Below are 27,904 nucleotides of genomic sequence, written 5' to 3' on the forward strand. Positions count from 1 at the left end.
GGGACAACTTAATCACACTGAGGGGAGTGAGGGTCTGGAACAGGGTGCCGGAGGTAGTGGTGGAAATGTGTACAATTTCGTCATTTAAGGAACATTTAAACAGGGTACATGGATAGGATAGATATGGCGAGATCTAGGCCAAATGGGACTAGTTTAAATTGTGAAAACTGGGTGGCAATGGGCCGAAGGACCTGTTTCCATGCTGTTGACCTCTATGACTCTAATGGTGGAAATAGAAACAATGAATAACCTGAAAATAAATTTGCGGGGGGTTTCTGGGGATTAAGTGGGACTGGATTGTTCTGCAAGGAGAAGGCACAGACTCAATGGATCAAATCACCCATTTCTGTGTCATAACTAACTTTACCATGGTACAGAACGTAAGGATTGTTTCTATTAACATTAGGAGCAGTACAACTGAGGCAGATTTCTGACTATCGACAACTGATTGAGGAAGGGATTGGCAGAATATATAACAGGTGTCTATCCCTCAAGATCAGCCCATGGTTTTTCTGAAGGAAAATCCACAGGTTTTAGATTTCCCTCCATGGCTACTCCCTCCTGAGAGACCTGGCGAGACCAGGCCCCAGCAAAATACAGCAACAGACTGGCACAAATGGAACCCTTTGAGCTGTTCTAGTCCGTGATTCTGGAAGAGTGAAGTCCACCACACTAATAATCGACTCTGTTCGGGGGCCTCAACTGAATATGTGTAAACCAGATCCCCCTGGGTTGCAAATGCCCTGAGAGACTTCACTGATGTATATAATCTGACCCCACAAGCTCCAGTGGACTATAATCCCTTCTCAATCACTGATGATGGCAGAGCTGAATCATGGATATTTGGAACCGAGATTTTTACCCTGGTAGGAGGACTTGTGGTGCAATGGTATTTTTCCTACCTCTGCATCAGAAGCCCTCAGGATGGCCATGAAAGGTATGTTATATTGACAAAAAACAGGTTGTTATGTCCATCTTTCTGATATCCCATTGACAGCTGAGCAGGAAAGTTTCCTGGTCCTGATCTGCCAGAATCATGAGGGCCATTAAAAGGCGGTGTATGCAGACTCTTGTCATTAACAAATGTTATCCATTTTTGACAGATTACAGCTCTCTCTCTCTCTCACACACACACATGCAAAGACACACACATTAACCCGGATACATTCTAATTAATATAAGACAAAGAACTGTGAATGCTGAAGATCTGAAACAAAAACAGAAATTGCTGAATAAATTCAGCATTTGTGGACAGAAAGCAAAGTTAACATTTCCTGTTCCCTTCTTCAGAACTGATAGCAGCTAGGGAAAAGTGATATTTATTCTAATCAATATTATTTCCAGCTAAGTCTGTTAAAAGTTTCTTGGTGTTGCCATATTCATCTTCCTTTTATTTAAACAATTAAATAAATTACCGTTCTCAGCATCAACCAAGGGTATCACATTGGAGTTTGCCCACTCCCCATCACATGTGACAGCCTCTGGCTGTCTACTTTCAAATTGATTTTACGCAGCCTTTCTTTCTTGCAAGTCTCTGCCAAGTTCAGCATTTTAATACTTCAATCAGTTTGTGATATATGTTTAGTTGAGAGTCCTAGGTTTGGGGATTTGTAGACAGATCTATACAAATCGTTGTGTGATATTAAGGCCAAAAGATATCATGGCTTACTGAAAGCGGCTTAGAAAACAAGCAGCTGAAACAGGGATAGGATTCAAACAGCTGACATATGAGCTACAGTCTAAATCACTGCTTGTTTTTCAGTTCTGTGGCATGATAAAGACTGCCACGTCCAACTGATTCTCAATTACCAACCGCAGATTTCTTTTGCCGAATTTACAATTGAGACACAGCCTCTGAGGAGACAACTCGCTTGTTTTCTCGTATATATTTTGCTTCTCTCATGAAAAAAAAATCAATGCTCGTGACTCATGAGCTGACAACACTCGGTTATCTTGCCTGTTCTCAGTTTTATTTTAGAAGAAAAATCAACTTGTGTGAGTGGACATCAAAAATTCACTTTGTATTTTTGGATGTTTACCAGCCTGAGAAGGCTGGAAACTTTCCTCTTCAACACCATTGCTTGTGGAAATGTGATGGGGTAGGAGGACTTCCTGACCTAGCGCTGACCTTGTCGAGAGTTTGAGGCCAGCTCAACTTCAAAATTTTGGGCAGGAGCCTGAGGTGTTGTCGAGATCCTCATAGGGAGCTTTCCTGTTCTGAGTGTGGGAAACAACATGCGGCCACAATGATTAGATTCCAGCACACAAAGCAACATGTTGTTTGAAAGAAAATATCTCCAAGGAGCTGTGGGTTTTGAACTCATGTCGGGCCTTCAAAAACCACCTTAGAGTCATTGAGATGCTAGTGACCAGAAGCTCTGTACAGGTGCTGGAATACTCAGCAATGCCCAAAACTGTGGGGTCCTTCTTCAAATGTGCAGAAACAGGGCAAATTACATAATCTGGTCCTGACTACAAATTTACCTCTGCCTCAGTGGGAGCATGATTGCAAATCTTGCTGACAGACTGAAGTTCAGGACCTCCTGGAAAGTTGAAGGAATTCAAATTGGCTAAATGTCGAGTTTTCTCCTTGGGGCCAGGAGCAGCAGCAGTGCTTCTCTGGGTACCCTGAGGAAACTTTTAAATAGACAGACAATTCATTTATTGAAAGACCATTGTGGTGGGAAGTGCCAAATAGTTACGATGATACGAATGGAACAAGTAATCACTTGTAACATAATTAAAGCTGCTCATTAAATTAAAATGAGGCATGTAATAATAAAAGGACTTCACAATTATCATCATTTCAGTATGTAAGCAATTGCACTCCATTCAAAAGTCCAGGTCCACAAAACATAGGAACAGAAGACAACCATTCGGCCACTGGATCTGTTCTGCTATTCAACGTCATTATGGCTGATCTGATAATCCTCAAATGTATTTCCCTGCCTTTTCCCTACAACCTTGGATGCCTGTTCCGATTAAAAATCTGCCTATATCGGTCTTGAATGTACTTAAATGAATCAGCCTTGAACCCACTTGTGGTAAAGAATTCCACAGATTCACTATCGTCTGGGAGAAGAAATTGCTCATCGTATCTGACGTAAATGAGTGACTTCTTCTAAGATTATGCCCTCTGGTCTTAGACTCTCCCACAAGGGTGAGCAACCTTCCTTGTATATTTAAATAAGATCGCCTCTCATTCTTCTAACTTGCATGAGTACAGGCTGAGTCTGCTGAACCTCCTCGCATAAGACAGTGTCTCCATCCCCGGGATCAGTCTAGTTAATCTTTTCTGGATTGTCTCCAATACTAGTATATCTTTCTGAGATAAGGGGCACAAAACTGTCTACAATATTCCAGCTGTGACATTGATGTTGCAGGGAGATTGCATCAGGAAGATCAGACACCAGGAGGGAGGGTGTGTGGGGGTGGTGGTGGTGAAGATCAGGCGAGAGGTTGTGACATTTGGAAGCATGGTATATTCAAGATTGGAGGCTGGGGTAGGGAATCAGAGAGCGCGAGCCGGGATTGGGGTTTTGGTGGGGGGTGGTGGGAGAAATTATACGACTTTGCACAAGAGGGATTGGAGGCCTCCTACTCCTCGTGGCTGGAAACCCATTTTGGAAAGGCATTCACTATCTTGATCCAGCATTCCTTGCTGCTGAGTTTCCATGTTCCCAGAAATCCATTAAAATTGGGAAATATCGGAGGCAGCAGACCTGAAAATTCTGAGGGAAGGTTAAGTCGCAATATAAAATGCAAATATTTTCTTTTACTTGCTGCTGACCGGCAGCATCTTGCAGATTCTTTTTAGCCGAGGCTCTTGAAAATTGTGCTCTCACTCTGCAGGATAAGGAACTTTTGTCGGTTTTCTTCTGTCGACTGAATCATAGCAAAACATAATCCAATTAGGACTCTGATGCTTAATTTCTCTTCATGCCATTTCATACTAGGTTTCAAGTTTCCACTTGTAAATCAGGCAAAATTGATTATTCCCTTGCCTAGTATCAGATGAAAAATAATTCTGAGCTGTACCATTTGCTACAGGCGACACAATTTGTCTGTTTAGTACAACGCTGTGGACGTTTGTGCTGCAGATGTCCTTCTGTGTTATCTGCTGGAGATAATATTTCCTGTGTTCTATGGAATCTTACAGATGTTTCTCCTTTCTAAGAAAGAGATTATCTCAGAACTTTTGATTTATCCAAATTTCTGGTCCTTGGCTCAAGAGACCCACCAGATGTGGTTTAAGATTCTCTTGGATGAAAGAGGCAAACCTCTAGTTTTAGCAAAGCGAGTATTCTGGTATATAAACAAATATCCTTCCAGAGCCTGTCACCAGGTTCTTAAGTGTGGAAATTTTCTTGGAAATCCACAGTTATCAATGATTAACATTAAATTCTTTGTTCACGGTATACGCCCCTAAATTTTCATGATGTTCTTTGAAATGGAACAATAATCAACATTGTCAAAATGAGCACACTTGCCTTTTGTCTGTCTCCCCGTTACTGAATTAGAATACTAATATAACGTCATTGCTTTTGTTTGTTAAACTGATAAATAAGCCCTGATCATACTGCTCAGGAGGAGCGGTCACTGCTGTATTTTGTGGCAAAGTGAATATTTTAAAACTGAGAATGATAGTTTGCATTTGGCAAGGCTATAAAGGGTCACAGAATGAAGGAGTGCCAAGAGAGCCAAGATACAGATCAGGCATCATCTCATTCAATGGCGGAACAGGCGTGAGTAGCTCCGGTGTACATATGCCAGCTCTTTGAAAGAATTATCAAATTCATCCCTCTCCCCGAGCTTTCCACATAGATTTGCATGCATATCTATTTCCACTTTGAACATTCTCCTCAAGGAAAGGCCACTAGTGTCACATTACAAGAGAAAAACTTATTGAACTCATTGGTGACTAAAACCATGGCAGAAGTAACAGCTTTTGAGGAGGTTCTTTCAAAGAATGTAGAAAAAGATAATAAGGAGAAAGTCACTTATAAAGAGAGTGCATTGGTAGCAGAAGTCATGACCTGGATAACAGAGAAGAACAGGATGCAGGAGCATTTTGTGTGGGGACATGGTTTAGAAACAACTTGGTAGGCCCAAGTTTCGAACGTAGGTAAAACCTTGATGAAAGGCAAAGCCATGGAAAGAACTGAGAATAAGAACAACAATATGAATTTTTATGGTGCTTTTTTATGGAAGGTGTTCTACAGGGCCAGGATTAAATACAGCTCAACACAGAGCCACAAAGAAAAAAGAGGCACAAGTAGAAGCAAATTACTGCAAATGCTGGAATCTGTACTGAAAACAACAAATGCTGGAGATCACAGTGGGTCAGACATCATCCATGGAGAGTGAGCAAGCTAATGTTTGATGAAGTGGCATCTAGATTTGAAACATCAGCTTGCTGTCTCGCCGTGGATTCTGTCTGACCCGTTGTGATTCCAACATTTGTTGTTTTCAGTAACGAGACATCAAGAGAGAATAGGGGCCCCTAAAGATTAGCAAGGCGGCCTTTGTGTGGAGCTGCAGGAGACGGGAGAGATACTAAATGAGTATTTTGCATCAGTACTTACTGTGGAAAAGACATAGAATGTGAGAAAATAGATGGTGACATCCTGAAAAATGTCTATATTACAGAGGAGGAAGTGCTGGATGTCTTGAAATGCATGAAAGTGGATAAATGCCCAGTCCTTATCAGATGTACCCGAAAACTTTGTGGGATGCTAGGGAAGTAATTGCTGGACCCCTTGCTGAGATATCTGTATCATCAACAGTCACAGGTGAGATGCCGGAAGCCTGGAGATTGGCAAACGTGGTGCCACTATTTAAGAAAAGTGGTAAGGACAAGCCAAGGAACTACAGAGCCTGATGTCAGTGATGGGCAAGTTGTTGGAGGGAATCCTGAGGGACAGGATGTACGTGTATTTGGAAAGGCAAGGACTGATTCGGGATAGTCAACATGGTTTTGTGTATGGGAAATCATCTCTCTCAAACTTGATCCAGTTTTTTGAAGAAGTAACAAAGAAGATTGATGAGGGCAGAGCAGTAGACATGATGTATATGGAATTCAGTAAGGAGTTCGACCAGGTTCCCCATGGGAGACTGGTTAGCAAGGTTAGATCTCACAGAGAGAAGTAGCCATTTGGATACAGAACTGGCTCAAAGATGGAAGACAGAGTGTGGTGGTGGAGGGTTGTTTTTCAGAATGGAGGACTGTGACCAGCAGAGTGCCATAAGGATCAATGCTAGTTCCACTACTTTTCATCATTTATATAAATAGTTTGGATGTGAGCTTAAGAGGTATAGTTAGTAAGTTTGCAGATGACATCAAAATTGAAGGGGTAGTGGACAGTGAAGAAGGTTACCTCAGATTACAATGGGAACTTGATCAGACGGGCCAATGGGCTGAGAAATGGCAGATGGAGTTTAATTTAGATAAATGTGAGGTACTGCATTTTGAGAAAACAAATCTTAGCAAGACTTAGACACTTAATGTTAAGGTCCTAGGGAGTGCTGCTGAACAAACAGACCTTGGAGTGCAGGTTTATAGCTCCTTGAAAGTGGAGTCGCAGGTAGATAGGATAGTGAAGGTAGTGTTTGATATGCTTTCCTTTATTGGGCAGAATATTGAGTACAGGAGTTGGGAGGTCATGCTGGACATTGGTTAGGCCACTGTTGGATTTCTGGTTGCAATTCTGGTCTCCTTCCAATTGGAAGGATGTTGTGAAACTTGAAAGAGTTCAGCAAAGATTTACAAGGATGTTGCCAGGGTTGGAGGATTTGAGCTATAGGGAAAGGCTGAACAGGCTGGGGCTGTTTTCCCTATAGTGCTGGGGGCTAATTGAGGTTTATAAAATCATGAGGGGCATGGATAGTGTAAATAGACAAAGTCTCTTCCCTATGGTAGGAGAGTCCAGAACTAGAGGGCATAGGTTTAGGGTGAGAGGGGAAAGATATAGAAGAGATCTAAGGGGTAACATTTTCACGCAGAGGGTGGTGCATGTGTGGAATGGGCTGCCAGAGGATGTGGTGGAGGCTGGTAGAACTGCAACATTTAAAAGGCATCCGGATGGGTGTACGAATAGGAAGGGTTTGGAGGCATATGGGTCGTGGGCTGGCAGGTGGGACTAGATTTGGTTGGGATATCTGGTTGGCATGGATGAGTTGGACCGAAGGGTCTATTTCCGTACAGTACATCTCTCTGACTCTATAACTCTAAGACAGGTGACAAAAGTTTGGTTCATGGGCAGAGTTCAAAGAGTTTTGAAGGAGAAGGAAGTAGGAGGAGCAGAGAGGTTTAAGGAAGGAATTCTGGAACTTAAGGTCCAGGCAACTGAATGCTCTGCAACCGACAATGAGATAACAGAAATGAAGAGAGCTCAAACTGCCAAATTGAAGGAGTATTGATATCCCAGAGGGCTGAGGGGCTGCAAGAGTTGGCAGAGATCAGGAACCTTCAGAATTTGGAGAAATGTGAAACAAAGGAAGAGAATTTTTTAAATTGAGGTGTTGCTGGATGGTAGCCAAAGTGAGTCAGCAACCACAAAAGGCAATGGAGGAACAGATCCTTATCATCCCAATATTGAATAGGAGGAAATTCAAACTCATCTGACAGCAGATTTCAGACAGCGTGCTGAAGATGTTGAAGTTGATGTGCTTGGGAATGGGAGATCAATGGAAGTCAGTAAGGCAAGGGAGCGACAGATTGTACAATATGGAATATGAGTTGATGTTTATAATGAGGTGCAGCTCAAGAAATCAGGAAGAAATTCAATGAAGCAATCACTCCCAGGTGAGAAATGGTCAGATTTTGGACTCCAAGGTATTTGTTGAACAGCTAGAAAAACTAGATGGTATTTATGGCATATAGAAAAGCAGGATTTTAAGCTCATTTTGGAATTAAACTTATCATCAGCCTGTGTGCAAAACTGTGTAGGACCAATGGTAAATGATTTAATGTCAGACAGCATAGCTTCATGGAAGCAAACATGGTAATGGAGAGGCAAAGCTCAGTGGGGAAGATGGTATGATAACTGACCGCAAATATTGCTTTCAGAAATGGAACAATGGTATATGGACTACAATAGAACAGATAGAAAATGGATCAATACTTCTTTGTAGCCTTGGAAATAGACTAGGAAGGAGGGTGTGATCCAAGCATGAGTGTTCAACTACTCAAAAAGCTACATATAAGTCAATGACAATGAAGAAGAGTAATGACCTTATTGCTACGTCATAGGATATTGTCAGATTATCAGTTCAGTAATTGATTTAGCAGTCAAACTGAAAGATTTCAAATCAGTCATCAAAGTACTTTTTACAGTATCTCCCAAACCCTTGACCCCAGGGGAGGTGTGGCATTGTTCGTCAAAGACAGTACTATGGTGGCAGAAAGGACGTTTGGTGAGGACTCATCTACTGAGGTTAGAAACAGGAAAGGAGGTCACCCTGTTGGAAGTTTTCTAAAGGACTCCAAAAAGATCCAGAGATGTAGAGGAAAGGATTGAAAAGATGATTCAGGATAGGAGCCAAACCAACAGGGTAGTTGTTATGGGGGACTTTAACTTTCCAAATATTAACAGGAAATACTATAGTTTGAGTACCTTAGATGGGTCAGTGTTTGTTCATTGTGTACAGGAGGCCATATTGTATTTGGTACTGGGTGATGAACCTGGCCAGGTAATAGATTTGAAGGTAGATGAGCAATTTGGTGATAGTGACCACAATTTGGTTACATTTACTTTAGTGAATGAAAGGGATAGGTATAGAATACAGTGTGTAAACAGGCCATTCAACCCAACAAGTCTGCACCAACCCTCCGAAGAGTAACCCACCCAGACCTATTCCCCTACATTTACCCCACTAATGCACCTAACCTGTACATCCCGGACAAATATGGATAATTTAATATGGCCAATTCACCTAACCTGCACATCTTTGGACTGTGGGAGGAAATCGGAGCACCCGGAAGAAACCCATGCAGACATGGGGAGAATGTGCAAATGGCACACAGACAGTCGCCTGAAGCTGGATTCAAACCTGGGTTCCCTGGCGCTGTGAGGCAGCAGTGCTAAGCACTGTGCCACCATGCAGGGCAAGAGTTATTGCTGGGGGAAAGGCAATTATGATGTGATCAGGCAAGATTTAGGATGCATCAGATGAGGGAGGAAACTGCAGGGGATGGACACAATTGAAATATAGAGCTTGTTCAAGGAACAGGTACTGCGTGTCCTTGATAAGTATGTACCTGTCAGGCAGGGAGGAAGTGGTCAAGTGAGGGAACCATGATTTACTAAAGAATTTGAATCTCTTGTCAAAAGGAAGGAGGCGGCTTATGTAAAGATGAGACGTGAAGGCTCAGTTAGGACACTTGAGAGTTACAAGTTAGCCACGATAGAGAACAGCCAAAAGGGTACATGAGAAGTCTTTGGCAAGGAAAACCCTAAAGCTTTCTAAAAGTATGTCAGGAGTAAAAGAATGACTATGGTAAGATTAGGGCCAGTCAAGGACAATAGTGGGAAGTTGTGCATGGAGTCTGAGGAGATAGGAGAGGCACAAAATGAATATTTTTCATCAGTATTCACACAGGAAAAAGACAATGTTGTTGAGGAGAATACTGAGATACAGGCTATTAGACCAGGTGGGACTGAGGTTCAGAAGGAGGAGGTGTTAGCAATTTTGGAGAGTGTGAATATAGATAGGTCCCCTGGGCCGGATGGAATTTATCCTAGGATTCTCTCGGAAGCTCAGGAGGAGATGGCACAGACTTTGGCTTTGATCTTTATGCCGTCATTATCTACAGGAATAGTTCCAGAAAGCTGGAGAATAGCAAATGTCTCCTTGTTCAAGAAGGGAAGTAGAGACAACCACGGTAACTATAGACCAATAAACCTTACTTTGGTTATGGCTAGACTGTTGAAAAGGATTATAAGAAATAGGATTTATAATCATCAAGAAAGGAATAATTTAATTAGGGATAGCCAACATGATTTTGGGAAGGGTAGGTTGTGCCTCACAAACGTTACTGTGTTCTTTGAGAAGGTGACAAAACAGGTGGATGAGGGTATAGTGCTTGATGTGGTGTATATGGATTTCAGTAAAGCGTTTGATAAGGTTCCCCACAGTAGGCTATTGCAAAAAATACAGAGGCATGGGTGATTTAGCAGCTTGGACCAGAAATTGGCTAGTTGTAAGGTGGTGGTGGTTGATGGGAAATGTTCATCCTGGAGTTCAGCCACTCGTGGTGTACCGCAAGGATCTGTTTTGGGGCCGCTGCTGTTTGTCATTTCTATAAATGACCTGGATGAGCGCATAGATGGATGGATTAGTATATTTGTGGATGACACTAAGGTTGGTAGAAATGTAGACAGTGCAGAAGAATGGTGCAGGTTATAGAGGGACATAGATAAACTGCAGAACAGGACTGAGGTAGTAAATGGAGTTTAATGCAGAAAAGTGTGAGGTGATTCACTTTGGAAGGAATAACAGAATACTGGGCTAGTGGTAAGATTCTTGGTAGTGTGGATGAGCAGAGAGATCTCGATGTCTATGTGCATAGATCCCTGTAAGTTGCCACCCTGGTTGATAGGATTTTTAAAAAGCGTACGGTATGTTAGGTTTTATTGATAGAGGGATTGAGTTTCAGAGCCATGAGGTTTGGTGCAGCCGCACTTGGAGTATTGCGTACAGTTCTGGTCATCGCATTATAGGAAGGATGAGGCAGCATTGGAGGACATGTACCAGGATGTTGTCTGGTATTGAGGGAATAGGTGAGGGACTTGAGGCTGTTTTCATTAGAGAGAAGAAAGTTGAGAGGTGATTTAATAGAGACCTACAAGAGGATCAGAGGATTACATAGGGTGGACACAGTGAGAGCTCTTTTCCTCGGATGGTGATGGCTAGCACGGGGGGACATATCTTTAAATTGAGGTGTAACAGATATCGGTCAGAGTTAGGTTCTTTACTCAGAGAGTAATAGGGGCATGGAACACCCAGCCTGCAACTTTAGTAGACTCACCAAATTTAAGGGCATTTAAATGGTCATTGGATAAACAGATGGATGATAATGGAATAATGTAGGTTGGTTGGACTTCAGATTGGTTTCACAGGTTGGCGCAACATCGAGGGCCAAAGGGCCTGTACTACACTGTAATGATCTATGTTCTGTGACCAACATAATTGAGAAAGGCATAGACAGTAGAAATACGAGAATACCACAACACAAGTAACCCTCCAAGCTGCTCACCATCTTGACTTGGAAGTATATTGCTGTTCCTTCACTTTCAGTGGGTCAAGCCTTGGAATTCCCTCCCTAATAGCATTGTGAATGTACCTACTTCAAATGGGCTAGAGTGGTTCAAGAAGGCAGCTCACTACCACTGTCTCAAAGGCAATGAAGGATGGGCAATAAATGTTGGCCCAGCCAGTGATGTCCACATCCCAGGAATGAACAAAAAATTATACTGGACTGTCAGTTTACTAGTGGCAATGTGCTCACACCATTGAAGGAAAAAGAGAGGTTAGAAATAAGAGGAAAACTCAATCAACTTTGCTTCCAATTTCCATCCATCCCTCACCTCCAGAAGCTCCACTTAAATCTCTTCCTTCCCCTTCCTCAACTTCCATCTCTACAGGGATAGGATGTCTGTCTACTCAAAGCAATGCACTGCTGATACATAAAATCTCTCTATTGATAGAGTATAAGCACAACTCAAGCAAATATCCCCACTCTAATTTCTTCTACATCTTCACCTTGTCATTGCGATAGGTCCTAAACTCGTTCTAGATCAACAGCAATTTACTTGCACTTTATTATTGTATTGGTTGTTCACAATATGCTCTTTTATAATGGTGAGTACAAATGAAGACTGGGTGATTCTTATGCATATGGTCCGATGGTCTTCCCATTCCACTCCATTGAAGCTCAATACATTTCATTTGGGCACTTTACAATTTTACAGATTCAGTAGTGAGTTGAACTTAATTTCAGATCATACCATTTTCTCAGACAGTAGTCATTAGTAATAGTTCTGCCATTACTAATGCAATCAAACATTAATGTGAAAGTGAAATTGTGTTCAAATTTAATTGTGTTTTTAGAATTCTTCAAGGAAGTAACAAGCAACATAGATAAAAGGGAACCTGTGGATGTAGTCTATTAATATTTAGAGAATGCCACATCAAAATGCATCGTACAAAATAAGAGCTCATGTTGTCGGGGAAACATATACGCAAGGGTAGAGGATTTGGTTAATTATTAAAAGAACAGAGTAGGCAAAATTCATCACTTTCAAATTGACAACATTTAATAAGCAGAATGCCACAGGATTCATTCTGGGGCCTAAACTATTTGTAATATTTTTAATTAGTTGTTACATTTGCTGATGATACAAAGATCGGAAGGGCAGTAAGTTGAGGGGAGGACATAAGGAGAATGTAAAAGGATATAGAGAGCTTATGTATTAAATTTGGTAACTCAGAATCACAGAATTATTACAAATCAGAAGGAGGCCATTGACCAGAAACTCTACTGGACTTGCTACATAAATGCATGGCTCCAAAAACAGGTCAGGCTAGGCTCCAAAAACAGGTCAGGCTAGGCACACTGTAGGAAGTAACTCACCTCCTGACCTCCCAATGTCTGTCTACCAAGACACTTGTCAGGAGTGTGATGGAATACTCCCAATTACCTGGATGGGTACAGTTCTAACAACACTCCAGAAGCTTGATACCATCTAAGAAAAAGCACCCACATGATCTGCACCACATCCACAAGAATTCACTCTTTCCACCAGTGATGCTCAGTAGCAGCAGTGTGTACTATCTCCAAGATGCACTGCAGAAATTTGCCAAATATCCTTAGAAAGCATTTTCCAAGCTCACGACCACTTCTACCTAGAAGGGTAAGGGCAACAAGTACGTGGGAACAGCACCGCCTGCAGGTTCATCAAAACAGGGGTATTAAGCACTGCAAAGAAATATCCTGCACACTGCTGCCTAGTCTACATTCCGCCAGGTCTACTCAGTTCCCAACCTCATAATAGTCTTGCTCCATACATGGGTAAAAGAGTTGATTTCCAGAGATAGGGTGAGACTGACTGCTCTTGATATCAAGGCTGCATCTGACCGATTGTGACAGCAAGGAGCCCTCCCAGAATTACAATCAATGGGAATCAGGGGAAATTCTCCACTGTTTTTAAGTCATACTTAGTGCACAGGAAAATACTTGTGGTGTTGAAGATCAATCAGCTCAGCTCAGGAGTTCCTCAGAGTAGTGTCACAGGGCCAAATATCCAAAGCTGCTTCATCAATTACCTCCCTCCATCATGAGGTCAGGAATGAGGATGTTTGCTGATGATGGCACAATGTTCAGCAGCATTCACAACATCTCAGGTACCAAAACTGTCAATGTCCAAATGGAAAACCTGGACAATACCCAGGCTTGGGCTGAAAAGTGGTAAATAATATTCACGCCACACAAGTGCCGAGCAATAATCATCTCTAACAAGAGAAAACATTACTGTTACTATTTGACTCTCTGTAGTGTTACTGTGACTCAATTCCCCATCATAAACATCCTGGAGCATTACCACTGACCAAATCCTAAAGTGGATATAAACGATTAACTGTACCACCAACACACAATAATAGCAATGTGTACTGCAGCAAACCACCAGTATTCCTTTGCCACAGCCCCATATCCACAACCTTTGCCATTTTGCAAGGCAAGGACAGCAGATACATGGGAACACCAGCATCTGCAAATTCCCTTCCAAGCCATTCACCATCCTGACTTGAAAATATTTTGCTGCTCCTTCACTGTTACTGCATCAAAATCTTGAAACTCCCTCCCTTAGAGCATTGTGCATATACCATCTGTCTAATTTCCACCCTCCAACCCGCCGACTGTAACAAATTAAGAAGGCAGCTCCTAGCCAGTGACATTTATATTTCATGAGCAAAAGAAGAAAGTGAGTCACCAGAAAGCAGCAGACAACTAAGTAAAGTTGAGGCCACTATCAAAATAAACCAAGCAGGCTCAATGGGCTTAATGACCCACTCCTAATCCCAATGTTTATTTTTACTTCTTTTCGAAGCAGCCTTGGTTGCCTTGCACCCTCATCCCTTATCTCAGTTCTTCTCTCCTGCCTTTCAACCTCTCACAGCCCATTTCTTCTGCTAGTTTCTTCCTTCTTCCACTTTGCCTGCATCCATAATTGCTTAAAACCTATTGCATGGCTAATATTTTCCATTTCTGATGAAAGGTCATTGATCTGAAACAGTACTTTTGCTTCTCTCTTCATAGATATTGCCTGAGCTAATGATTACTTGCAGCATTGTTGCGATATCATTTCAGGTTTACTTCAACACTTGCAGTGTTTTGCTTTTGTATTAGGCCTAACCATGTTATTAGAGGAAGGGTGCAATGTTTAGAAAGAGAGAATGACTACAAACTAGGGTTGCTGTGAAAAAAAGTAAAAGAAGAATCGTCAGTTAGGAGAAATAGGCAACATTGGCAGGAGTGAGGGAAAGGGGGACATGATTTAGTGCAAGGATTTGGATTGGCAAGAAGTCAAGTTGGAAAGAATAGGAAAAGATTATCATAATCACTGATCAAACTTTGGATAATTAGCCACTTGGCTTGCAACCATCATTGAAGCAAGCATCTACTGTATAACAGCTGCAGGAGCATGGCAAAAGTGCCTGGGCAGTAAGTGGAAAGCTCTTTGAAGATGTAGTTGTTCAGTCAGATTACAAGAAAGCCGAACAATAAAAGACAAATTGAAAACACACTGGTAAACAGACATGCTACTCTGAAAAGTCACCGTGGTCAGGCGAATCCCAATGATCCTGAAATCTTTATGGCACTTTTATTGAGACCACTGTCTGTTGAAACTCATGGTCCAAAGAAACAATTCACTTGTTGTTTCGGAGCTTCAGATGAGTCTTGCATTTGGCTTTACTGTCATGATCCAATCTGTAATGCAGATGCTAAAAAAACAGCCTACATTCCAGAATAACAAGACATATTTTCTTGGGTCAACGCAAATTGAAGTTCAGAGTTTAAGTAAAGTCGGCTGCATCTCCAAATAGTCTTTACAAGAGAGGCTACCTGTGGACTAGGTTTTGCATAGGAAGATGAATACCTGTGCACCAGTCAAGGGATTAAAAACTTTGCAGTCATTCATCACAGTGCATTGTCTAACTGATAATTCGTGAGAAAAAAGGAATTAGAGTCATAGAGTCACACAATGCAGAAACAGACCCTTCAGTCCAACCAGTCCATGCCAACCATAATTCCAAACTAAACTAGTCCCACGTGTCTGTGCTTAGCCCATATCCTGCCAATATTTCCTATTCATGTAATTATCCAAATGTCTTTTCAAAGTTTGGAGCCAGCAACCATAATTCTATTAGTTTTAAAATAGTGATGAATATGATAGACCGGATCTAAAAGTTGCAGTTCTAAATTGGTGGAAGGCTAATTTTGATGGTATTAGGCAAGAAATTTCAAAAGCTGATTGAGGGCAGATGTTCACAGGTAAAGGGAGAGCTGGAAAATGGGAAGCTTTCAAATTGAGATAACAAGAGTCCAGAGACAGTATATTCCTGCTGGGGTGAAAGGAAAGGCTGGTGGTGTAGGGAATGCTGGATAACTAGAGAAATTGAGGTTTTGGTTAAGAAAAAGGAAGGAAGGATATGTCAGGTATAGACAGGAGAGATGGAGCGAATCCTTAGAAAAGTATAAAGGCAGTAAGAGTATACTTAATAGGGAAATCAGGAGGGCCAAAATAGAACATGGAATAGCTTTGGCAAATAAGATTTCAGGAGAATCCAAAGGGATATTATAAATACGGTAAAGACAAAACGGTAATTAGGGAGAGAAAGGGCCCCCCCCAAAGATCAGCAAGGCAGCCTACGCATGGAGTCGCAGGAGATGGCGGAGATACTAAATGAGTATTTTGTATCAGTGTTTACTATAGAGGAGGACATGGAAGATATAGAATGTGGGAAAATAGATGGTGACATCTTGAAAATGCCCATATTACAGAGGTGGTGGTGCTGGATGTCTTGAAACTCATAAAAGTAGATAAATCCCCAGGACCAGATCAGATGCACCCTGTGGGAAGCTAGAGAAGTAATTGCTGGGACCCTTGCTCAGATATTTGCATCTACAATAGTCATAGGTGAGGTTCCAGAAGATTGGAGGTTGGCTAATGTGTGTCACTATTTAAGAAAGGTGGTAAAGAAAAGCCATGGAATGATAGACAGGTGAGCCTGACATTGGTGGTGGGCAAGTTGTTGGGGCGAATCTTAAGGGACAGGATTTACATGTATTTGGAAAGGCAAGGACTGATTAGGGATAGTCAGCGTGGCGTTGTGCGCGGGAAATCATGTCTCACAAAATTGATTGAGTTTTTTGAAGAAGTATCAAACAGGATTGATGAGGGTAGAGCGGTAGATGTGATCTATAAGGACTTCAGTAAGGCGTTCAACAGGGTTCCACATGGGATAGGCAAAGCTAGATCTCATGGAATACAGGGCGAACTAGCCATTTGGATACAGAACTGGCTCGAAGGTGGTAGTGGAGGGCTGCTTTTCAGACTGGAGGTCTGTGACCAGCGGTGTGTCATAAGGATCAGTGCTGGGTCCACCTTTTTTCATCATTTATACGTATGATTTGAATGTGAACATAGGACGCATAATTAGTGAGTTTGCAAATGACACCAAAATTTGAGGTGTAGTGGACAGCAAAGAAGGTTACCTCAGATTACCACAGATTCTTGGTCAAATGGGCCAATGGGCTAAGAAGTGGCAGATGAAGTTCAATTTAGATAAATGCAAGGTGCTGCATTTTGGAAAAGCAGATCAGAGCAGGACTTATACACTAAATGGTAAAGCCCTGTGGAGTGTTGCTGAACAAAGAGATCATGGTGTGCAGGTTCATAGTTGCTTGAAAATGGAATCGCAAGTATATAGAACAGTGAAGAAGGAATTTGGTATGCTTTCCTTTATTGGTCAGAGCATTGAGTACAGGGGGTGGGAGGTCATATTGTGGCTGTACGGGATATTGGCTCAACCACCTTGGGAATACTGTGTGCAAGTCTATCGGAAGGATGTTGTGAAACTTGAAAGGGTTCAGAAAAGATTTGCAAGGATGTTGCCAGAGTTGGAGGATTTGAGATATAGGGAGAGGCTGAACAGGCTGGGGTTTTCCCTGGAACGTCGGAGACTGAGGGGTGACGTTATATGGGTTTATAAAATCATGAGGGGCATGGATAGGATAAATAGACAAGGTCCTTTCCTGGAGTGGGGGAGTCCAGAGCTAGAGGGCATAGGTTTAAGGTGAGAGGGGAAATATGTAAAAGGAACCTGAGGGGCAAATTTTTCACACAGAGGGTGGTACACGCATGGAATGAGCTATCAGAGGAAGTGGTGAAGGCAGGTACAATTATAACATTTAAAAGGCACCTGGATGGGTATATGAATAGGAAGGGTTTAATGGGATACAGGCCCAGTGCTGGTAAGTGGGACTAGGTTAGGTTTGGGTATTTGGTCGGCATGGAAGAATTGAACTGAAAGGTTTATTTTCGTGCTGTACATCTCTATGACTCTTTGACTCTAAATTGTAACCATGTCCGCATCTCCTACTTCCTCAGAGAGTTCATTCCACACACAAAACACTCACCGTTTAATAAAAATTGCCCCTCATGTCTTTTTTAAATCTCTCACCTGTAAATTATGCCCTAGTCTTGAAAACGCCCACCCTAGGGAAAAAGATACCTGCCGTACATCTTACCTATACCCCTCATGATTTTATAAACCTCTATAAGGTCACCCCTCAACCTCCTATGTTCCAGGTAAAGAAATCCCAGCTTCTCCTTTTTACTCAAACCCTCCACTCCTGGAAACATTCTGGTTAATGTCTTCTGAACTCTCTTCAGCTTGATAATATCCTTTCTATAATGGGGTGACCAGAACTGGATACAATATTCCAGAAGACATCTCACCAACATCCTCAACATGACATCCCAACTCCTATACACAAAGGACTGAGCAATGAAGGCAAATGTGGTCAACATTTAATCACTTTATCTATATCTGGCACAAACTCATCTGCAAACATACTCACCATTCTTTCTACATTCTCATCTAAATCATTTATATAAATGACAAACAAAAGTGGACCCAGCACCGATCGCTGTGGAACACTGCTGGTCAAAGGTGTTCAGATGGAAAAACAACCCTCCACAGTTACTCTCTGTCTCCTGCTATTAAGTCAATTTTGTAAACAATTTGCAAGTTCACTCTGAATCCTATGTGATTGCATATTTTTTCCGATATTAAAGTACACCTGTTAACTTTTGACTTGCATTTAGCTCTATTAGAAAACTTGAAACATCGTGAATTACTCTTTGACACAGCCATGTGAGAATCTAAATCTTTTTGGATCTTGATTGCGACAGATGTGGGACAGGCAATCGTGGATTATTACACAAGGTGGTTACTACATTGACTGGCCCATCTGTTCCAACAACGCGATTTAATTATTTGATTTTGAGGATCAGGCATAAGTGAGGTACAGGAATTTTATTACATTTAGTGATCTGTCAGGGGAAAATTGTTATTTTCACAGTAGAATGGCAAGCAGTCGAATTGTATAGTGTGACTAAACAAACAAAAATGTATATAATTTATGGTTATGGCTTAAGAACTGGAATCTGATCGCTCCTTTCAATGTAATTCAAGTGATGAAATGATTTGGGGTTTGCAGAGAAAGGGCATTTTTCTTTATTTCTGCTGGACCTCAAGACAAGGCACAATAGCTTCCTCAGTAATGATTCCTCAGGAAGAAAAAGATAGACGTGTTGTTTCACAGCATCTTTTATAATCTCTGGATGTCCCAAAACATTTCACAGTTAATTACATAATTTTGAAGTGTTTTGCAGTTGCACTGTCGGAAACACAGGAGTCACTTTGCTCCCATAGAGCTTGCTCGAACAGCAATATAGTAACAATCGGATAATTTCTGATGAATACTGGCTGAGGTATCAGTAATCTCTAAGACACTGGGGAGAATTCCCACTCTCGCCGAGAAAAGTGTCAAATGATTCTGTTTTACATTCACCTGACAGTGCAGATGGACCCTCGGTTTAACATCTCCACCTGAAGGTTAACATCACCAACAGTGCAGCACTCCCACTGTAGTGCAATGGAATGTCAGGAAGAACTATGTGCTCTGGTGGAGTGAAACCACAACCTTTAATTCAAGTGGGAATCAATAATCACTGAGCCAAGGCTGATGTCTATAGAATGCATTGTAGTTTATACTAGTTAAACAAAAGCAAAACATACAATGTTATATTCAAATGCCAGCAACCATGGTATGTCAGGTGATGAAGAAGGTGTATGGCATACTTGTCTTTGTTGGTCAGAGCATTGGATACATGAGTTGGGACATGATGTTACAGCTGTATAAGATATTGGTAAGGTCACATTTGGAGTAGTGTGTATAATTCTCGTCACGCTACTTTGGCAAGGATGTTATTAAACTGGAAAGAATTAAAAAACAATTTACAAGGATGTTACCAAGGTTTGTGCTATAAGGAGAGGCTGGATAGGCTGGGCGTTTTCTCCCCTGAGGGCTGAGGGATGACCTTACAAAGGTTTAATAAATCAAGAGGGGCAAATACACAAGATGAAGAGCCAAGGTCTTTCTCCCTTGTAAGGGAGTCCTAAAGTGGAGGGTATAGGTCGAAGGTGAGTGACAAAAAGATTTAAAAGGGGCCCGAGGGGCAACTTTTTCATGAAGACGATGGTGCCTATGTGGAATGCATTGCCAGAGCAGGTTACAATTACAACATTGAAAAGACATTTGGACAGATATATGGATAGGAAAGGCTTAGAAGGAAAGGGGCCAAGCACAGGCAAATGGGACTAGCTCCGTTCGGGAAACTCAGCATGGATGAGTTAGGCCAAAGGGCCTGTTTCTGTGCTGTATAACTCAATGACTCAAAGTCTCAATTATATGCATATTTTTATATCCATTAAATACAGGACTGATTTATAAGGTAAGAAGAAGATATGATAATATACTAGATTTTATACTACATGCTTCTAGCCAAGCTGGAACTTTACCTTGACCCTTGACAGCCTCAGCAATTCTTGATACATGTCATTTACTTGGAAAAAAAAGATAGAAATAGCCTACAATTAAACGTTTTACATCTGGAAAATGTCATGGGGCTGAAGCACAAGTGTTGGCAAAATTCACTGAAAACAAACAAATTGAATCTTACAATCTGATTAGTTCAGATGCCCTATACCATTTATAAAAAGTTAAAAAGAAAAGCTCAAACCTTAAGAAAATTGTCAACTCTTTTAAAATAATTCATTGGCAAGGGCAGTAAATCCTCAACAAAACATTTTTCAAGGTCACTCAACAATACTACTGCTCTGTAATCAGCTAAGATTCACCTCAAAATAATAGTCAACATAATTAAATAATTTTGAACGAAGGTGTTACTGGGCCGACAACCTCTCTTGGATTACACCACCTACTTTCTTTGATTTTGCTTCACCTGGGTTTTGATCCATGATCTTATCTCTGACGCATATATAAAGTTCTCCATTCTCGCCACTGATTCCATCTTCCGTCCTGACCATTGCCTTTGGCTGAACCAATCTTCTGGAGCTTGAAAATTATTGAGGGCCCGGGCCAATTCTAAAGCCATCTACTCAAAGATGGTCAGTTAATAGGTCATCGTTGTGGGAGACCCACTGAAAAGACCTGCAATACCGAACGGCAGGCAGGGTGGCAAGGGTACCTCAGAATGACATATTTTAAAAGACGTCTCAGAGATGCCACAAAACCTATGAGAATGGCTGTGACTGTTTCAACTTTGAGGCTTCAGTGTGACCAACTTAATGTGAGGCTTCAATGTCCCTCTGGCCTGTGATCAATAGGCCATCTTGGAGTAGTTAAGAATTCCAAACATAGGTGGAGCCCCACATGATACCAGCATTGGACAATAAGTCTTAACTGGGGTCTTAATTGGTTCAATTGGCACATCGCCCTTGGGCTGCAGATTATGCATCTTGGGAAGTAATCCCAGTGAAATCTTCTGATACTGTCCTGGCAGCTTACTTCCAAATCCATCCGAAGTGTTGAGGAGGATTCCAAACCACGTTGAAATTGATGGAAGGGGCTGCCTCCTGCCATAATTGTTACACTGATCTTAGTCCACCCATGCCTTTGTCATCTCTAAACTTTACTACCTCAATGCTCTCCAGGCAATCATGATATCCTCTATCACCTTTAAAATTCAGCCAACCTGAGACACTGCATTCTATACCAGTACTACACTAATCTATAAATATGACTCCATTCATCAATCTCTCCAACCCATGTTGACTTCTTTGACACTTTTCCAATGCTCTGCCTCTCCCCTTTCCCTTCCACTTGCCCGCTGACTAATCCAGCTGCTTTCCTCAACCTGAAACCATGTCTTTCTTTAGCTTTTCTTCTATTTGCCCTCTTCTGCCTCCAAGGATGAGTTGATGTCTCCCAAACGCACATCCATCTTTTGTGCAGTTTTATGTTTAAATCACTCCAATCCTGTTTCCGGTCATGACAGTATCAGTAAGATGATCTGAAGAAATTCTCTGTGGCTGTGTCCACTGTGCATGAGCATGAGCCTTCCTCATCTTTCTTGGTCTGGGCCTCTGCAGATTATAAATCCACTCCATAAATATTCAGCTCAGTTGAAATACTTTTGCTTTATCCTGCTCTTACTGATTTGATTGCAGTCCTAATTTTTCCAGCAACAGTTTTCTTTGCCAACCTAAATCTGTCACCTTTTTTGCATCCCTAGAATCTACCCTTGGCCACCTCCTCTTTCCCATGCTTCCATTGGTGACATTAACTGCAATGGAGCCGGGGTTCAGCCTCCGGACTGACATTAGTATTTCCCATTTCTACCACTGCACCGCACCCCTTGTTGTGCCAACCAATGCTTTACTGACATTCGCTTTTCTAAATGACCTTTGTTGTTTGTTTCAGGTTTACGCTGAATTCAAGTTTCACCAACACTGTTCCAGAACATGAGCTCAGATTTTGGAGTGCTAATACAGTTACCTTGCCCTCACACCACTGACTCCCTTTATGCAACACTTTCCATTCAACATTAACCGTATCCTAGGTGGTCTACATTTTATTCTGGCTCCTCTCACCTCACCAACTTAAAATTCTTACTGTTATTTCTCCAATGTCCTGCCATCATTCAATTTCTCTGCCTCGGACCTTTCCCACGTTTTTCCTCCACCATCCCTACTCTGACCCTTTTCGTCTTACTATTGACAGATTTTCCTGAAGCTTCCAAAAACCCATCACTCTTTGAACCCCTTTCCTTATTTAAAACACTCCTTAAATCCACTTCTAATCAGGTTTGGGTCACTTCTCCTCATATCTAGCTCCTGCTCAGTATCTCATTTATTTTCTGATTATTGCTCTGACAGTGTTTTGGATGATTTTTTGTGTTGGAAAACAAGCTGCTGTATTTTTTTTTAAAAACACAATACACATACCGAATACAGTTCCCAAGGCAATTTGTTCAGTGCTCACAAACAAGAATACAATTAAAAAAAAAACAACTTTGGGAGACATGGAAGTCACTGACTTTTTATTGTCCATCATTTACTGCCCAAGAGAAGGTGCTGGTGAGCTGCCTTCTCAAATCATTAAAGTCCATTTGTAGGTACACCCACAGTGCTGTTGGCAAGTGAGTACTAGGATTTTGACCGAGAGTGATACTGAAGGAATAGCAATACAGTTACATATCAGGATGGTGTGGGACTTAGAGAAGAACTTGCAGGTAGTGAGTTATGGCACAGAAAGAGGCTATTTGGCCCATCATGCCTGCACTGGCTCATTAAATGAGCATTATTATCAAGTGCATATCTTTGCACATTATTTATATCTACCACTGCACCGCCCAATGCCCACTTGAATACCTGAATTAAACCTGCCTCCATGACACTTCCTAACAATGCTTTCCATACCCTAACTACTCGTTAAGTGAAAAGACTTTTCCCTCACATCACTTCTTTTGCAGATCATTTTAAATCTCTGCCCTCTGTTCTTGTTCCTTTTACAAGTTCCTTTTACAAACCTCTAACAGATCTCCTGTTAGCCTTCTTCTTTCCAAGAAGAACAGTTCCAATTTCTTCAATCTATTCTCATGACTGAAGTTCCTCACGGTTCTTTTCAACCACTTCTCTCTCCAATGCGATCACATCCTACCTATAGTGTCGAGCCGATAACTGTGAACAATACTTTATCTGAGATCTAACAAGTACTTGTACATAGTGTTCCCATGCATACATTGCCCATGTCCTTCTGGGTGGTAGAGATTATGGGTTTGGAAGTGTTTTAGAACAGCCTTGGTGATCTGCTGCAGCGCATCTTGAAGATGGTGTGTGCAGCTGCCACTCAGCATTAGTGTCTGAAGGACCAAATGTTGAAGACACTATCTAAGGTTTCAACTAAGTGAACTGCTTTGACCTGGAGGATTTTGAGCTCCCTGAGTGTTAAAGGAACTGCATTCATCCCAGAAAATGGACATTATTCTGTCACATTGGTGACATGCTTCCTGTAGGTGGTGAATGGGTTCTGAAGAGTCAGGAGGTGAGATACTCACTACGGAATTCCGTGCTATTATCCTGCTATTGTAGCTGCTGTATTTATGTGGCTGATCCAATTCAGTTTCAGGTCAAATGGTAACCACAAGAATGTTGATTGTGAATAGATTTAATTCTTAAACATGCATACATTGTACATTTGATAAAAGAGTCTTGGTAAATTGAGAGGACTAGTTGCATGGGTAAGGTTTGACTTCCCATGTAAGGAATGGTCAAATGGAGCTTAAAAATGTGTTGCTGGAAAAGCGCAGCAGGTCAGGCAGCATCAAAGGAACAGGAGAATCGATGTTTCGGGCATAAGCCCTTCTTCAGGAATGAGGAGGGTGTGCCAAGCAGGCTAAGATAAAAGGTAGGGAGGAGGGACTTGGGAGATCGGTGTTGGGAATAAGGTAGGTGGAAGGAGGTCAAGGTGAGGGTGATAGGCCGGAGAGAGTGTGGGGGCGGAGAGGTCGGGAAGAAGATTGCAGGTCAAGAAGGCTGTGCTGAGCCTGAGGGTTGGGACTGAGAAAAGGTGGGGGGAGGAGAAATGAGAAAGCTGGAGAAATCTGCATTCATCCCTTGTGGTTGGAGGGTTCCTAGGCAGAAGATGAGGTGCTCTTCCTCCAGGCGTCGTGTTGCCATGGTCTGGCAATGGAGGAGGCCAAGGACCTGATGTCCTTGGGAGGGAGAGTTAAAGTGTTCAGCACGGGGTGGTTGGGTTGGTTGGTGCGGGTGTCCCAGAGGCGTTCCCTGAAATGTTCCGCAAGTAGACGGCCTGTCTCCTCAATGTATTGGAGGCCACATCGGGTACAGCGGATGCAGTAAGTGATGTGTGTGGAGGTGCAGGTGAATTTCTGATGAATATGGAAGGATCCCTTGTGGCCTTGGAGGGAAGTGAGGGGGGAGGTGTGGGCGCAAGTTTTACATTTTTATGGTGGCAGGGGAAGGTGCCGGGCGTGGAGTTTGGGTTGGTGGGGGGTGTGGATCTGACGAGGGTGTTGTGGAAGGAGTGGTCTTTCCGGAACGCTGATAGGGGTGGGGAGGGAAATAGATCCTTGGTGGTGGGGTCTGTTTGAAGGTGGCGGAAATGACGAAGGATGATACGATGTATTTGGAGGTTGGTGGGGTAGTAGGTGAGGACCAGTGGGGTTCTGTCCTGGTGGCGATTGGAGGGGCGGGGTTCAAGGGTGGAGGAGCGGGAAGTGGAGGAGATGCAGTAGAGAGCATCGTCAACCTCGTCTGAGGGGAAATTGCAGTCTTTGAAGAAGGCGGCCATCTGGGTTGTTAGGTATTGGAATTGGTCCTCCTGGGAGCAGATGCAGCGAAGGCGAAGGAATTGGGAATATGGGATGGCGTTTTTACAGGGGGCAGAGTGGGAGAAGGTGTAATCTAGGTAGCTGTGGGAGTCAGTCGGTTTATAGTAAACGTCCGTGTTGAGTCGGTCGTCCGAGATAGAAATGGAGAGGTCTGGGAAGGAGAGGGAGGAGTCTGAGACGGTCCAGGTAAATTTGAGGTCTAGGTCATCGATGACTGTATTTGCACTACCTCGTGCTCCCATGAGGAGGTTGAACAGTTCATCCACTTTACTAACACCTTCCACCCTGACGTCAAATTTACCTGGACAGTCTCAGACCCCTCCCTCCCCTTCCTAGACCTCTCCATTTCTATCTCAGACGACCGACTCAACACGGATGTTTACTATTAACCGACTGACTCCCACAGCTACCTAGATTACACCTCCTCCCACCCTGTCCCCTGTAAAAACGCCATCCCATATTCCCAATTCCTTCGCCTTCGCCGCATCTGCTCCCAGGAGGACCAATTCCAATACCCAACAACCCAGATGGCCTCCTTCTTCAACGACCGTAATTTCCCCTCAGACGTGGTTGACGATGCTCTCCACCGCATCTCCTCCACTTCCCACTCCTCCGCCCTTGAACCCCGCCCCTCCAACCAGGACAGAACCCCACTGGTCCTCACCTACCACCCCACCAACCTCCATATACATAGTATCATCTGTCGTCATTTCCGCCACCTCCAAACAGACCCCACCACCAAGGATATATTTCCCTCCCCTCCCCTATCAGCGTTCCGGAAAGACTACTCCTTCTGCAAATCCACACCCCCCACCAACCCAACCTCCACTCCCGGCACCTTCCCCTGCAACCTCAAGAAATGCAAAACTTGCGCCCACACCTCCCCCCTCACTTCCCTCCAAGGCCCCAAGGGATCCTTCTATATCTGTCAGAAATTCACCTGCACCTCCACACACATCATTTACTGCATCCGCTGCAAGCGATGTGGCCTCCTATACATTGGGGAGACAGGCCACCTACTTGCGAAACATTTCAGAGAACACCTCTGGGACACCCGCACCAACCATCCCAACAGCCCCGTGGTTGAACACTTTAACTCCCCCTCCTGTTCCGCCAAGGACATACGATGACAACACAACACCTGGAGGAAGAGCGCCTCATCTTCCGCCTAGGCACCCTCCAACCACAAGGGATGAATGCAGATTTCTCCAGCTTTCTCATTTCCCCTCCCCCTACCTTTTCGCAGTCCCAACCCTCAGACTCAGCACAGCCTTCTTGACCTGCAATCTTCTTCCCGACCTCTCCGCCCCCACCTCCTCTCCGGCCTATCACCCTCACCTTGACCTTCTTCCACCTATCTTATTCCCAACGCCCCTCCCCCAAGTCCCTCCTCCCTACCTTTTATCTTAGCCTGCTTGGCACACCCTCCTCATTCCTGAAGAAGGGCTTATGCCCGAAATGTCGATTCTCCTGTTCCTTTGATGCTGCCTGACCTGCTGCGCTTTTCCAGCTACACATTTTTAAGCTCTGATCTCCAGCATCTGCAGTCCTCACTTCCTCCATGGTCAAATGGAGTTGATTAACATAAGCGCAGAAGTTGATGGATTGAGGGAGAGTGAGGTAGAGAGATTGTGATAGGGAAAAGTGATATCCTCCCATGAGGGAATTCAGAACATGGGAAGAGAACATTAATATTCCTCCAAACTTGGGGAGCTCAAAATCATTCAAGTCAAAGCAGTTCACTTAATTGAAACCCCATATAATACCTTCAACATTTGCTCCCTCAGACACCAACCCTGAGTAGCAGCAGCACGCACCATCTACAAGATGCACTGCATCAGATTGCAAAGGCTCCTCTGAAACCCTTCCAAACCCACAACCTCTACCACCCAGAAGACATAGGCAACGTATGCATGGGAACACTATGTACAAGTACTTGTTAGATTTCAGATAAAGTACTGTTTACAGTTATGGGCACTTCATTATAGGAAGGATGAGAACTTATTGGGCAGAGAAGTGGTTTAAAACAATAGTTCCAAGGATGAGGAACTTCAGCCAAGAGAATAGATTGAAGAACTCGGTGATGACAGGAAGGATCTCTTCACAAGGAGTTTACTGGAAATCTGGAACTCTATCCTTCAAAAGGATGTACAGGATGATTCAATTCAAAACTGAAATTAATAAGGTTTCTGTTCGATACATGTATTAAGGGTTCAGGAACCAAAGTAGTTAGATAGACTTGGAATATAGATAATCTATGATCTAAGTGAATGATAGATCAGAGTAGTCAAGAGATGTTCATGAAGAATGTCATCAGGTTCCTTGAGGAACAATGTGAGAAGGTAACTAATGTATTGCATTGCATATTTAAATCTGTGTGCACCAAAGCAGGGACACTTTTTTGTTGAGGTGACCAAGTGAGCTGTATAAAAGATCAATCATCCCACGCACCTGCATCTTGAATGTACTGAAACTGCCCTGTCCTCAAGTCATCAGAACTGTGTTCAGTCTTGGATGCTTGATATCTGCCTACGGCAGATGATGGCTGCTGTGTGTGGTCTGAAGTCTGAGACTTGGCATCTTGCCCAAGATAGCATTGGAGAAGTTCATGTAGTAGATTCAGGCAGTTCAGATGCTCTTGGCCCCAGAATATCTAAACAGACACCAAAAAGAGAAGCACCAGCACTGATAAGATGCAAAAGAACAAACACATTAAAAATCCAAAGATATAGGCTAAACCATTTATACTCTGGTTGCCTATTTTTTGGTTAATCAGATGTTGATGATTTTGTGTAACAGCATTCACAGATGATCACTTTGGCTCTGAAAATGCTCGAGGTACGCTATGGGCCACAGGTCACAGATCTCCCAGGGAAATGGAGTGAACGGTTGAAAAT

General features: G+C 42.8%; 1 protein-coding gene across 3 annotated transcripts in view; it reads right to left on the bottom strand.

The window, feature by feature from the left end:
* LOC132815107 (intermembrane lipid transfer protein VPS13B-like) overlaps nucleotides 1–27,904 on the bottom strand; it is a 945,713-nt gene that overhangs the window by 137,514 nt on the left and 780,295 nt on the right. For all 3 annotated transcript variants that reach the window (XM_060823876.1, XM_060823877.1, XM_060823875.1), the window contains exon 38: nucleotides 27,459–27,660. In XM_060823876.1, coding sequence (XP_060679859.1) covers nucleotides 27,459–27,660 — 202 coding nt within the window. The remainder of the gene's footprint in view (nucleotides 1–27,458; nucleotides 27,661–27,904) is intronic.

Source organism: Hemiscyllium ocellatum, chromosome 4 (genome assembly GCF_020745735.1).
Source record: "Hemiscyllium ocellatum isolate sHemOce1 chromosome 4, sHemOce1.pat.X.cur, whole genome shotgun sequence".
NCBI classification, from domain to species: Eukaryota; Metazoa; Chordata; class Chondrichthyes; order Orectolobiformes; family Hemiscylliidae; genus Hemiscyllium; species Hemiscyllium ocellatum.